Here is an 11,223-nt window from a genome sequence, read left to right on the forward strand (position 1 = left end):
TAACGGCGCGTTTGGCGTGGCTCCTGCTGGCTCCGGCTCTGGCATTGTACGTCACTATGACGGAGCCGTGGGAGCCATTCCAACCTAGCTCCACCGGCTCCTCCTGTCCCCTAAGCAAAAAATGAGTGGAATGAGAAAACAGTAACGCACAGTGCAACAGGAGCCGGAGCCATTCCATGTGGAGCCGCGCCAAACGCGCCCTAACATGATTAATGTAGTTGCTAGGCCTACCCTGCCAATGCCAACGGATCAAGAGCAAGCTACTGGAGTCATGAGGTGTGGCCCGTGGAGTTTGGAAGACTACTGTTCCAATGTCTTAAGTTATCTTGTGCTTTTATGATCATGAACTTATTTTTTAAGCTGGATTGTACTCTTTTTTCCTTCCTAGAGTTTTCTCATGAGGTGTGAGTTTTTACCCAGGAAGGTTTTTAATGAGGCAATCAACACTTGATCACATAGATCAAGTATTGAATTAGTAATAACTCTATCTATATATTTCTGTCATTCTGTTTGAAATGTGAATGTGTTATGTCTATGTATGATGAACTCTGAATGTGTGATGACTATGTATGATTTGGTTGAATTGATCTTTACATCTGAGTTCAGTGTTGAATTTGAAATTGATGAATGATTTTTTTGATCCATGAGCTGTAGGCATGGCACGTGAATTCAGCCGTGCTTCGCGGACCGACCGGTATGAAAAAGCCATTACGGATCCATACTTAATCGTCGGTGTAGCCTGTGGACCAGCACGACACGGCATGATACCTCCATCGTGCCGGGCCAGGCACGGTAGTTTCGTGCCCGGGCCTACCCGTGCCCGTGCCGTGCCGGATGGACAAACTGGCCGAGTCTACTTTATCGGTCATTTTGCTTGCAATTTGTTTGTTGTGTTTGAAAAAGTTACCCGCTGCTAATAAATACACCGTCACCTCTACTAATGCCGTGCCGGACTCACCTAGAATCGGAAATTAAGCGTGCCCGGTAAACATGGGCGCCTCGTCGATCAGTAGCACGGGGGTTTTCTCGAAGAATAATTCTAGAACGGCACGGGACACGGGAGCATGGGACTGACAAGGATCATCGCCTTATCTTGCCCACCTAGCTAGATTCCACGTCAGTAACGGTCCCTAGTTCCCCCTTCCCACCTTGTTTTCCAAAAAAAAAAAAAACGCTCGGACTCGCGCGAGACGGGAGCCGAGAGCGGAGAGCCCAGAGCCCCGACGCAACTCCTGCTGCTGCTCCTTCCCTCGCTTCCTTCTCATTCCTCCGCGTTGAAAGCTCCTTGCCCCGTCGGCTGCCGCTCCGTCCCTCGATCCCGCACTCCAGGCCGCCGATCGGTATGGCGCGCTGAGCCCCCGTGCGCGCGCGCGTCTCGGCGGCCGGCGGGCACGATGCTGGCGGCGTCCGCCAGGGTCTGCTCTAGGCTCGCTTCTCCGCACGCCTCCTCGCCCGCCGGTGCTGCTGCTGCTGCTACGGCGGCGGCGGCGCTGACGAGCTCCCCCGTGCTGGCATCCGGGATGAGCGCGCTCGAGAGGCAGCCCGCTCCTCCGGGGGCCGGGTTCGGCGACACGGGGAGGGGTCCCGCGGCCGACGACCCGCCACCGCGGCACTGCACCTCGTCGGGCGAATCGAGGTGAGCATCAGAACCACGAGCTCGGGTTTGGGTAGCGGCATTGGTTAATCCCATGACCGGGGACCTCAATTGTTAGCAACTACTATGACGATTGATTGGTTGTCTCCCTTGCTTGGAATTGTGATTGCTCAACAAAGGATCTCCTAACTCGCATCCTGCACGGATGAAATGTCCAGTAATTTCCCAGGATTATGTCTTTTACTTCTACCTTCTGTTTATGGTAGGGAAGGATATCAGTTGAGTAGAGTGCCATATCAAAGGCATCCGATGCTAGATCGGGGCACAGTGACTGCTGGATCAAATCATCATGTTTCTGTCGCAAGCTGTTCCTCACAGTATCATCAGAGTTACAGATATTTTTCATCCTCTTCTGATCAACAGAGGATATGGGCTGGAAACAAGGTGTGTTCATGTATCCATATCCATGTAGTAGTTTGCTTACCATTCCCATTTCGTAGGCTTTTCAAGATCATTTGACTAGTATTTTATGATACTCATTTAAAACAACTTAAATGTGGTTAACATGAGATTTCCAATCATCATTGTGGATGTTTGAGATCTGACAGTACGGTTACTGAAGTATAAGTCTATGTTTTCCAGCATATATGTGATCTGCCAAGGTGTGTAAAAATTGTCGAAGTTGGGCCACGAGATGGACTTCAAAATGAAAAAGACATTGTACCAACACCTGTAAAGGTTGAGCTTATACGGAGATTGGCTGCCTCTGGGTTACCAGTTGTTGAGGCAACTAGTTTTGTATCTCCAAAATGGGTACCACAGGTACGTAGCTTTATAAAATATCTGGAGATTGCACTGATAAGCCATCTGGACTCTTAACTGTCCAGATGTTATAATACTGTCATGTATCTTCCAAGTATTAAAAGTTTTTCCTCCTAAAATAGATTAGTATAGTGTATTTTTGTCTCTTATGAGTAGAAAGTGAGGAAGTGGTGAGATCATCCACATCAGAACAGCCATTTGGATTTGGTTCTAACTTGTTTACATTTTCTATATGAGCTAGTGCATAACCTTACTCTTTGATTGGAGCATCTCCATGGAAATTTGTTAGTTATACAAAACTGATTCTTTCCTGTGTCACCAGAAGATTGCTGCAATATGATGGTTAGTCTGGGAATTTGTGGATCCTTGGTAGGATGTGCCACAACCTTAAGGTTGAGTAGAATGTGTGATGTTAAATCATGTTACTAGAAGCAGTTGTTATGGTGGATCCATTTGAATGAACTTTATCTGTTTCAAATGTGTATTGATTGATTCTGCATATGCTATGTTCCTGGGTATTAGTACTTTTGCCTGGGGACAGTAATGCTGATATTAATTCGAGTTTCCAATAAAATGAACCCATGACAATAGAATCATGGATACTTGCATACTTTTAAAGGAACTATCTAAATAGGAATTAGTGCAAAGATGATGCACAAGCTCTGAAAAGTTTTCCTGAACATAAGAATAGTTACAAATGTGGCCTTGACTATCGGAGTATAAGTGAATTGCCCACCTCTCCCCATCATCTTCAGCTTTTGGATTGAACTGGTTGGTGCATGCAACTCAATATGGTACCAGGGCTAGAGGTCTCGAGTTCGAATCCTGGTGGGCGTGATTAAATAAAATAATTGCAGCCAACTCCAATCTCCACGTATGCGGCATGAGGGAGCCTACATGTGAGGAGGAGTGTTGGAGTATAAGTGAATTTCCCACCTCTCCCCATCAGCTTAAGCTTTTGGGTTGAACTGGTTGGTGCATGCAACTCAATATGGTATTAGGACTAGAGGTCTCGAGTTCAAATCGTGGCGGACGCGATTAAGTAAAACAAAACAAATAGTTTCACTGAACCCTGGAGGAAACTCTCGAAATTAATTACCAGGCATTACATATGCAATATATCACATAAAAAGATGGAAGTGGATCTCTTGATAGTACTCTGCTAAACTTGATTCATCATTCTTTTCATATTTACAAACATTGATGTTTTATGTAAAATTGCTTGTTTACTTCATAATTTCTTTTACTTAGGCCTTATTTCATTAATTTTACCTTTCTATTGCTTGGCCATTAGTTTAATGTTTGTTATGTATTTACTAGTAATTTTTTCATAATATGATGTTTGTTGTTGTAGCTAGCTGATGCAAAGAATGTCATGGAAGCAGTTCGGAATATTGAGGGTGTGCGTCTTCCTGTATTGACCCCAAACCTTAAGGTGAACTATGTGGATTCAGCTGGCTGTTTTTTATGACATATTCTACACTTGCCTCATTCAATATTCAGTTCTTTATATTTGTCATCACCCATCAGGGATTTGAGGCTGCTATTGCAGCAGGGGCAAAAGAAATTGCAATATTTGCATCAGCTTCTGAAGGATTTTCCAAGTCAAACATAAACTGCACAATCAAAGAGAGCCTTGCGCGTTATAATGATGTCGCTCTTGCTGCAAAAGAGAGAGAAATTCCTGTCCGAGGGTGAGCTCTTTTCTTTTGTGCAACATCAAGTTTCATTGTTCATCGTAGCCAAATCTCAGGGTATGTTTGTATAAAGTAATTAAACTCCAGTGGTTCATATACTCTGTTGAAACTGCAACCAGTATGCTGGCTACATTCAAATGTTTTCTGGCTGCTAACAAATGTTAAATAATAGGTTATGGTGCCCTCCATAAGAGTTAGTCCATTTTCTAAACCAATAGTAAACAATAACTTGAGAGGTGGAGCTAATTGATAGAACTATCTCCTGCTTAGAAGAGACAATGGGCTTGTGCCATGTTATTCAGCGGTTAGCACTGTAACACCTTCAATCTAGCTAGCTTGAGTAACTCATGATTTAAATCATTACTTCCAGTTTTTCTCATTTGTACTGACCTGCCTTCGGTAATGCTTACCATTTTTGTTGGTGTTATTTTCTTGCTTTCATTGCCAGTTTTGTGGCCTAGTCTTATGCACATGTTTAAAATGATCATGAGAAAATCCTGATGAACTTAGTAGCTTGTAGTAGTATTCACACAATTAACAGGTCACTATAATTAGGGATTGCTGGACATGTGGACAGTGCTAAAGTTTATGTTTCTCTATTTGCTGAGAATGTAGGTATGTTTCTTGTGTGGTTGGATGCCCAGTAGATGGACCAGTACCACCGTCAAATGTAGCTTATGTAGCAAAAGAGCTTTATGACATGGGCTGCTATGAGGTTTCACTTGGTGATACTATTGGAGTTGGTACCCCAGGTGACGTACATTACATTTGCAACCACCCTCTCCCCCCTCCCTTTTTCTTGTGTTTCTGAGAGAAATCCATATGATAGCTTATAGGGTAACACTCTTTATAGGGCTTGGAGATGCTTATACATATGACAACTTTATGTTTTTTTAAGACAAACAAGATTTTTTTCCTGCATAATGCTAATCTGTTTCAATAAAGTTTAAACTAACCAGGGCCTATTACAATTTCAAATATGGACCCGTTTATACTATATAGACCATATCACTTGGAAAAAGATAACTGTAAACCATGAGGCACATGTAAACCCCAATCTTCTCTTTATACCATATCATGCTTGATTATTTTGCTTGATTGCCCTTTCTCCATCTGCACAGACCTGATGTGTTTCAGCTTGTTCCGTCTATCCAGGCACCGTGGTTCCAATGCTTGAGGCCACCATGTCCGCGGTTCCTGTGGAGAAACTTGCTGTCCATTTCCACGATACCTACGGCCAATCGCTCTCAAATATCCTCATGTCTCTCCAGGTAACACGCATTTGAAACACCGAACGTATCATCGCAAGCTGAAGTGACTCTGTGATCAAGCGTGCCCTCTTCTCAAATCAGATGGGGATCAGCGTCGTGGACTCCTCCGTCGCCGGCCTCGGCGGCTGCCCTTATGCGAAGGGCGCGTCAGGAAACGTGGCGACCGAGGATGTTGTGTACATGCTCAACGGGCTGGGGATCAAAATGGGTGTAGACCTGGGAAAGGTGATGGCAGCCGGCGAGTTCATCTGCAAGCATCTGGGGCGCCAGTCTGGTTCCAAGGCAGCGACCGCACTAAGAAAGGTTACTGCAAATGCGTCGAAACTCTGAGGCTTAGAAATTTACCATGATCCACTATCGCAGGTAACAGCTGTAAAATGGGCATGAGATTGTGAAATAAGCAATGCTGTTCTGTCATGAGGTGTCTGTTCAAGACAACAAATAAATACTACAGCAATGCTATTCTGCCATTAGAGGTGGCACATTTCTAGCCATCTTCATCTGGCTAAATAAGCACAAGATTGCGAGTCACGTAAGGGGGTGTTTGGTTCCACGAATTAAAGTTGAGTTCCTGTCACATCGAATGTTTAGATACTAATTAGGAGGATCAAATATGAACTAATTATAAAATTAATTGCACAGATGAAGACTAATTCGCGAGACGAATCTATTAAGCTTAATTAGTCCATGATTTGACAATATGATGCTATAGTAAATATATGCTAATCATGAATTAATTAGGCTTAATAGATTCGTCTCACGAATTAGCCTCCATCTGTGTAATTGATTTTGTAATTAGTCTATATTTAATACTCCTAATTAGTATCTAGCCTCCATCTGTGTAATTGATTTTATAATTAGTCTATATTTAATACTCCTAAATAGTATCTAAACATTCGATATGATATGGACTAAAACTTTAGTCCGTGGAATCAAACACCCCTTAAGTCTAGCAAAACGACCAAATGTAGGACCACTTTTTACCAGAAAGACCACAACAGCCTCAGCAAACGGTAGCGAAGCTTTGGTTCCTTTTCAACTTGGAATAGGTACATGTTAAAAAAAAAGTTCTTGAAGACAACAGTCTCAGCAAACAGTTGCGAAGCTTTGGTTCCTTCTCAACTTGGAATAGGTACATGTTAAAAAAAACGTTCATGTCTCATCTGCGCTAGCCTGTTAAGCTCAAAATACAATGAGAAATATCCAATGCATTCCACAAAAGTTGAATGGGTCAGCTACGATCTCTGTTGCAGTTCTGCAGGCACACAGTGCACTCAAACCTCAATAAGTTATGTACTTGATGGAACCCCCTACGCAACAATTTGTTTGCAGTGCCATCAATATGAAAAATGGCCAGTCAATCAGCAATCAACATCAATGTCAAGTTGGGGTAGGACAAGGCCTTTCCCATAGGCTGCTAACAGAAGAGCCTCCGCTCGCCCTGCGTAAGAATGACAGAAGCATCACCAAGCTGAGGCAAAACATGCAAGTAAATTGCAATCTACTCTCGATGAGTCCTTTAATAGAACGGATCAAGCTAAAACTAGCAAATGCTACACAGTAGTAAAAAGCTTCTAAACTCATTTCTGGTGCATAAATTCCAAGCTAAAGCTAGCTAACCATACCCAATGAAAAAAGCTTCTAAAACTCATCTCTGGTGCATAAATCCACACAGCCCAACATGTTGCAAAACTAGCTAATATGCACTGCAAACTAGAATTAGCATAATAGATTGGCCCCCAGATGCCAAAACTACTGGATAAGCTGTTGACACTAGTAAGATGTGTACCATGATGTTTTTTCAACTTCAGGGATAGAGCTTTGTCAGGGAACAAAATGGATGCAGCTTGTCTGCTATCATCCTGTAAGAAATTATGCATTAGAAACACAACAGGACTATGTTAGATCTGGTGAACTGGTAGAACATAAGAATGATGCTGGTAACAAGTGATTATTTCAGATGCAGGACAGGGAAATTTTTGGATATTAATTAAAAAATCTCATTAGTTACAATTACATGCTTGTTGTGTCTGTCATCAATGCATATCACTGCAGCAAAACCCATTGATTTCCACCAAAGTTTTAGCTTATCCCATAACCAGGTTTGCAAATTCATCTACCATTTCTTTTATTCTTTTAAGTAGACATCTTACTCTGCAATCTTACTGTCTTACTGACATCAATAGGGCAGACAAAAGTATTGTGTTGACATTTGGGCACTAATGTTGAGCTCTAATTAACAAACAAGCAAATTTTATACAATGTAAATGATTGGCATAAAGCCACTGTATGCTCCACTTAACATGAGTCACAGACCTTTGGCGATTCACTTCGTGATAGCCCAAAGTAAGCTTTCCATGTCTGTGATGCAACTGGAACAACTGAAAACCCCAATGATACTAGAGAAGCAATCCACAAGCCATATGAAAAACCTGTACTCCACCATCCCTGTATATCAGAAAACAATAGAAGGAAGATTTATTTAAAAGATTCTGTAACAGCTAAAAACATTGGCAATACACGAAATTTAAATATTCGATCAGTATGAACCAGGTGTAACTAATTCCATTGTCCAGTGCATATATGCTAGGACAAATCAGAAAGATGAGATACCAAAATATCAAGGGCAGAATTTAGTGTTGCACAAGTGTAGGATAGTAATAAGACATGTTAGTGAGCACTATCAATGCTCAAACTACTCTCATATGCACTACCTGACAGCATAATATCGCTCCAAAAACCAACACAGAGAAAATTGATGTGCTAGTTACAGCTATCTTGCAAATAAGGACGTTTAGTGCATGTTATTTGGGAGACAAGAAACAGACCAGCTTTCCATCAGTTGGAAATGGACTAGACTTCTCAATGTATGCCGTAGTTCCTTCAAAATGACAGAAAAATATTTCATCAGAAAACAGCTCTACCTTCCGCATCATATGTATTGAAGAAGAATGTGATCGCCAATTCACTGCAACTATCTAGTCTTCAGAGTGGCAATGCAGTTATTTGTGCTCCAAATACACAATTACCGGGAGGTGCATCGAGACCGTGAAGCAGCTGGATGATGGACTTGGTGTCAAGGCGCTTCCGGATGACCTTCGACACCACAATGTGCACGAGCGGGTTGTCGAACACCTGCAGGATGCCAATGTATGCTCAACAACGCTCGCGCCGTACACACAAGCTAAGCCTATTCCAGCATGGCGGCCGGCCAAACCTGAGAGGAGCCGTCGGGCGAGAGGACGGCGATGGCACCGCCGGTGTCGGGATCCACCCCAATCGCCCACCCGTTGGGGGCGGCGCCGGCGCCGGAGCTGTCGTCGGCCGGGAGAAGCGAGAGGGAGGCGAGCCAGGGGTCCCGGGGCTCGGCCTCCAACAGGAGCTTCGCCCGGGCCTTGGCACCCGCGCGGGACCTCGGGGTACGAGTGGTCGCTGCGGGAGCGGGCGCGCGGCGGCAGCGGCAGCGGCGGAAGGGCGGGGAGAAGAAGGACGCGGCGGCGGTGGACCAGTGCGGCGCGGAACGGCGGAGGGCGGCCGCGCGGAGCGCGTTCATGGGGTCCTGGGCGGCGGCTGGCGCGGTGGCGGCAGTGGCCGATGCAGCTCCAGCCGCGGCGGCGGCAGCTGCCATAAGTCGAAAGGCTGCGGCGGGTTGGGTGGAAGAGGGTGTTTTGCTTGTTTCGCCGCGGGGATAAGAGCAACTCCAAGAGGTTGTTAATCTTACCCCCAATACCTTTTTTAGGAAAAAAGAGAGAAAAAATAAACTCCAACAATCCACCTAAACTTTCCCCAATTTTTTAGCGACGCTAAAAAACAGCCTGCCACCGCGTATATTTTAGCGTTCGCGTTCCTCCCCCAATCCTGATTCCCGCACGCCCGCGCGTCCCTTCCGATGGGCCCAATACGATGACGTGGCCTGTGTTTGAAATATTGGGGGCTATTTATTAGCGATCTGCTGTGGACTAATATGTTTTTGGGGGAAATTTTTTTTAGGAGAACCCCCAATACATAATTTTGGGGAAGAATTTTTTAGGATACTCTTGGAGTTGCTCTAAGGAAGGCGTCAGGCTGGCACGAGACTTCCACGGGACGGAGTGGCGGACAAGACGAGCGGAATTGCTCGCTTATTTTTCGTTCTTTTTTCTATTGATTTTCTTAAATTCTTTATACCATTTCTCTCAAACTTAGTTTTTTTCGGAGAATTTAATCTCTATTGTCGGGCCCAGGGGACCCCAATTTCATAAACACAAACTTGTTAAAAGTGGTCCCTAGTGCACTTATTCCCTGGTTGCCCCTCTCTCTCCCTCCTCTGCTGCCCCCTTCTTCCTCCCGTATCACCCCATCGCGTCTGTCCCGCTGCAGCTCCTCCCACATCGCATCCTCCCCTCCTGCTGCCAGCTCCCCCCACCGGCCATCCTTCCCGACCGCCATCACCGCCCGCAGGTCCTCCCCTCCCACCATCCCCGCCAGCCATTCCTTCGTACCCGTCGCCTTCCCCTCCCCCCTTTCTCCCCTCCCGCCGTCATCCCCATCCGCATCTCCTCCACTCCCACCCTTCTTCGTTTCCTCCCCACATCTCTCCAGATCCACGACATCCACGCCGCCCTAGATCCACGTCAACCACGCCGCCCGGAGTGCGCCGTGTTGCCCTGAACCCTCGACCGGGGCTCATGGACGGCCACGGCGATGATGGGTTGCAAAACCTGTTCTCCCAGGCGGATCCACCTCTCCCCGCCGGCGGGATTGACTTCTTTTCGCAGGCGGAGTCTTCTGGAGCTCCTCGTCACGGTTTGCAGTCACTGGATCTCAACTCTTAGGCTGAAGAATTCCCCGACCTCAACTCATACTCCGAGATGCTTCGGGGAGAAGGAGCACCCCAGGGCCGTGGCAGCCGCACCCTCAGCTTACGCGCCCCTCGCAATGGAGGAAGAGGAGGCAGCGGTAGCAGAGGAGGTGGCGGTGGCCGAGTCAGCGGTGGCAGCAGAAGTGCCGACGGCAGCAGGGGAGGTGGTGGCGGCAGCAGAGGCACCGGCGGCAGGAGAGGGCGTGCAACGAGGTCTCTCTTTGTTGGTTCGTTGCCCGAGGGTGCTACCGGTAGCGTAGGACGTCCCTATGGCCGCAGAAGAGGAGGAACATCCATTGCAGATGATGGAGCACCTTTTGGTGGAGAGGATTGAGTTGATGTTGATGAAGAAAACGGTGGTGCATAGAATGTGGAAGTTGTATTCCCAGGCTCTAAGGTTTTTTCTTGAACTCATCTTCTTCTTCATGGTTGTCCCTGTGCCTGCTTACTTGTGATGGTTACAACTAGGAATTGGTTAGAATTTGATGGTTACAATTATGATTTGTCGTGCTTGAAATGTCATGCTTGAAATGGGTTGGTTTAGTTGTAGGGATACGAGGTAGGCTACACTAGCGCAAAACAAAATTTTTCTACCACGTAAACCAGGAAAACTGCCGTATATGGATCACGGGATTACCACTCGACGCACTAGTGCGGAAGATGTAGAATCATGTCGGGGCAGCGAAGTCGATCAGCGTAGTCGAACACGTAGTCGATCACGTCGATGTCGAGCAGCTCCTCAGCAGCTCGTCCACGTGCAGCAAGATCGTCCTCGTGCCGTGGCTCGTCATCGGCTCGTCGTGGCTCGTCGACGGCTCGTCGTGGCTCGTCGGCAGCTCGTCCAAGTGCTGCAGGTGCAGCACCTCCAAGGTATCCACACGTGCAAGGAGGAAGCGTCGCAAGCCGGACTGCTAGGTCCGCGAGTTGCAATAGGGCGAGGGTGTGGGAGGCGCGGCAGATGTGTTTCGACCAAAGGGATGAAACCCTAGGGCGCCCCAC

The 11,223-nt window shown here is 46.2% G+C and overlaps 2 protein-coding genes across 3 annotated transcripts; one reads left to right on the forward strand and one right to left on the reverse strand.

Annotated features, from left to right (window-relative positions):
- The first annotated feature begins 1,162 nt into the window (after window positions 1-1,162).
- Window positions 1,163-5,915, forward strand: LOC101784228 (hydroxymethylglutaryl-CoA lyase, mitochondrial). The gene is made up of 8 exons (XM_004973252.3): window positions 1,163-1,636; window positions 1,861-2,038; window positions 2,237-2,416; window positions 3,771-3,851; window positions 3,947-4,110; window positions 4,729-4,865; window positions 5,269-5,384; window positions 5,466-5,915. The coding sequence occupies exons 1-8, from the start codon at window positions 1,395-1,397 to the stop codon at window positions 5,712-5,714; spliced, it is 1,347 nt and encodes a 448-aa protein (XP_004973309.1). The 5' UTR covers window positions 1,163-1,394; the 3' UTR covers window positions 5,715-5,915.
- Window positions 5,916-6,390: 475 nt separating this feature from the next.
- Window positions 6,391-9,064, reverse strand: LOC101784623 (Holliday junction resolvase MOC1, chloroplastic). 2 transcript variants are annotated; one of them, XM_004973254.3, is made up of 6 exons: window positions 8,602-9,064; window positions 8,414-8,519; window positions 8,213-8,265; window positions 7,701-7,832; window positions 7,174-7,246; window positions 6,391-6,825 (listed from the first exon to the last, which is right to left on the reverse strand). In XM_004973254.3, exons 1-6 carry the CDS (start codon window positions 9,010-9,012, stop codon window positions 6,746-6,748), a joined length of 855 nt encoding a protein of 284 aa, XP_004973311.1. In that variant the 5' UTR covers window positions 9,013-9,064; the 3' UTR covers window positions 6,391-6,745. The 2 variants fall into 2 exon arrangements, with proteins under 2 accessions (XP_004973311.1, XP_012702124.1); XM_012846670.2 differs by lacking the exon at window positions 7,174-7,246.
- Window positions 9,065-11,223: the final 2,159 nt, after the last annotated feature.

Source organism: Setaria italica, chromosome VI, assembly GCF_000263155.2.
Source record: "Setaria italica strain Yugu1 chromosome VI, Setaria_italica_v2.0, whole genome shotgun sequence".
In the NCBI taxonomy this organism is placed as follows: Eukaryota; Viridiplantae; Streptophyta; class Magnoliopsida; order Poales; family Poaceae; genus Setaria; species Setaria italica.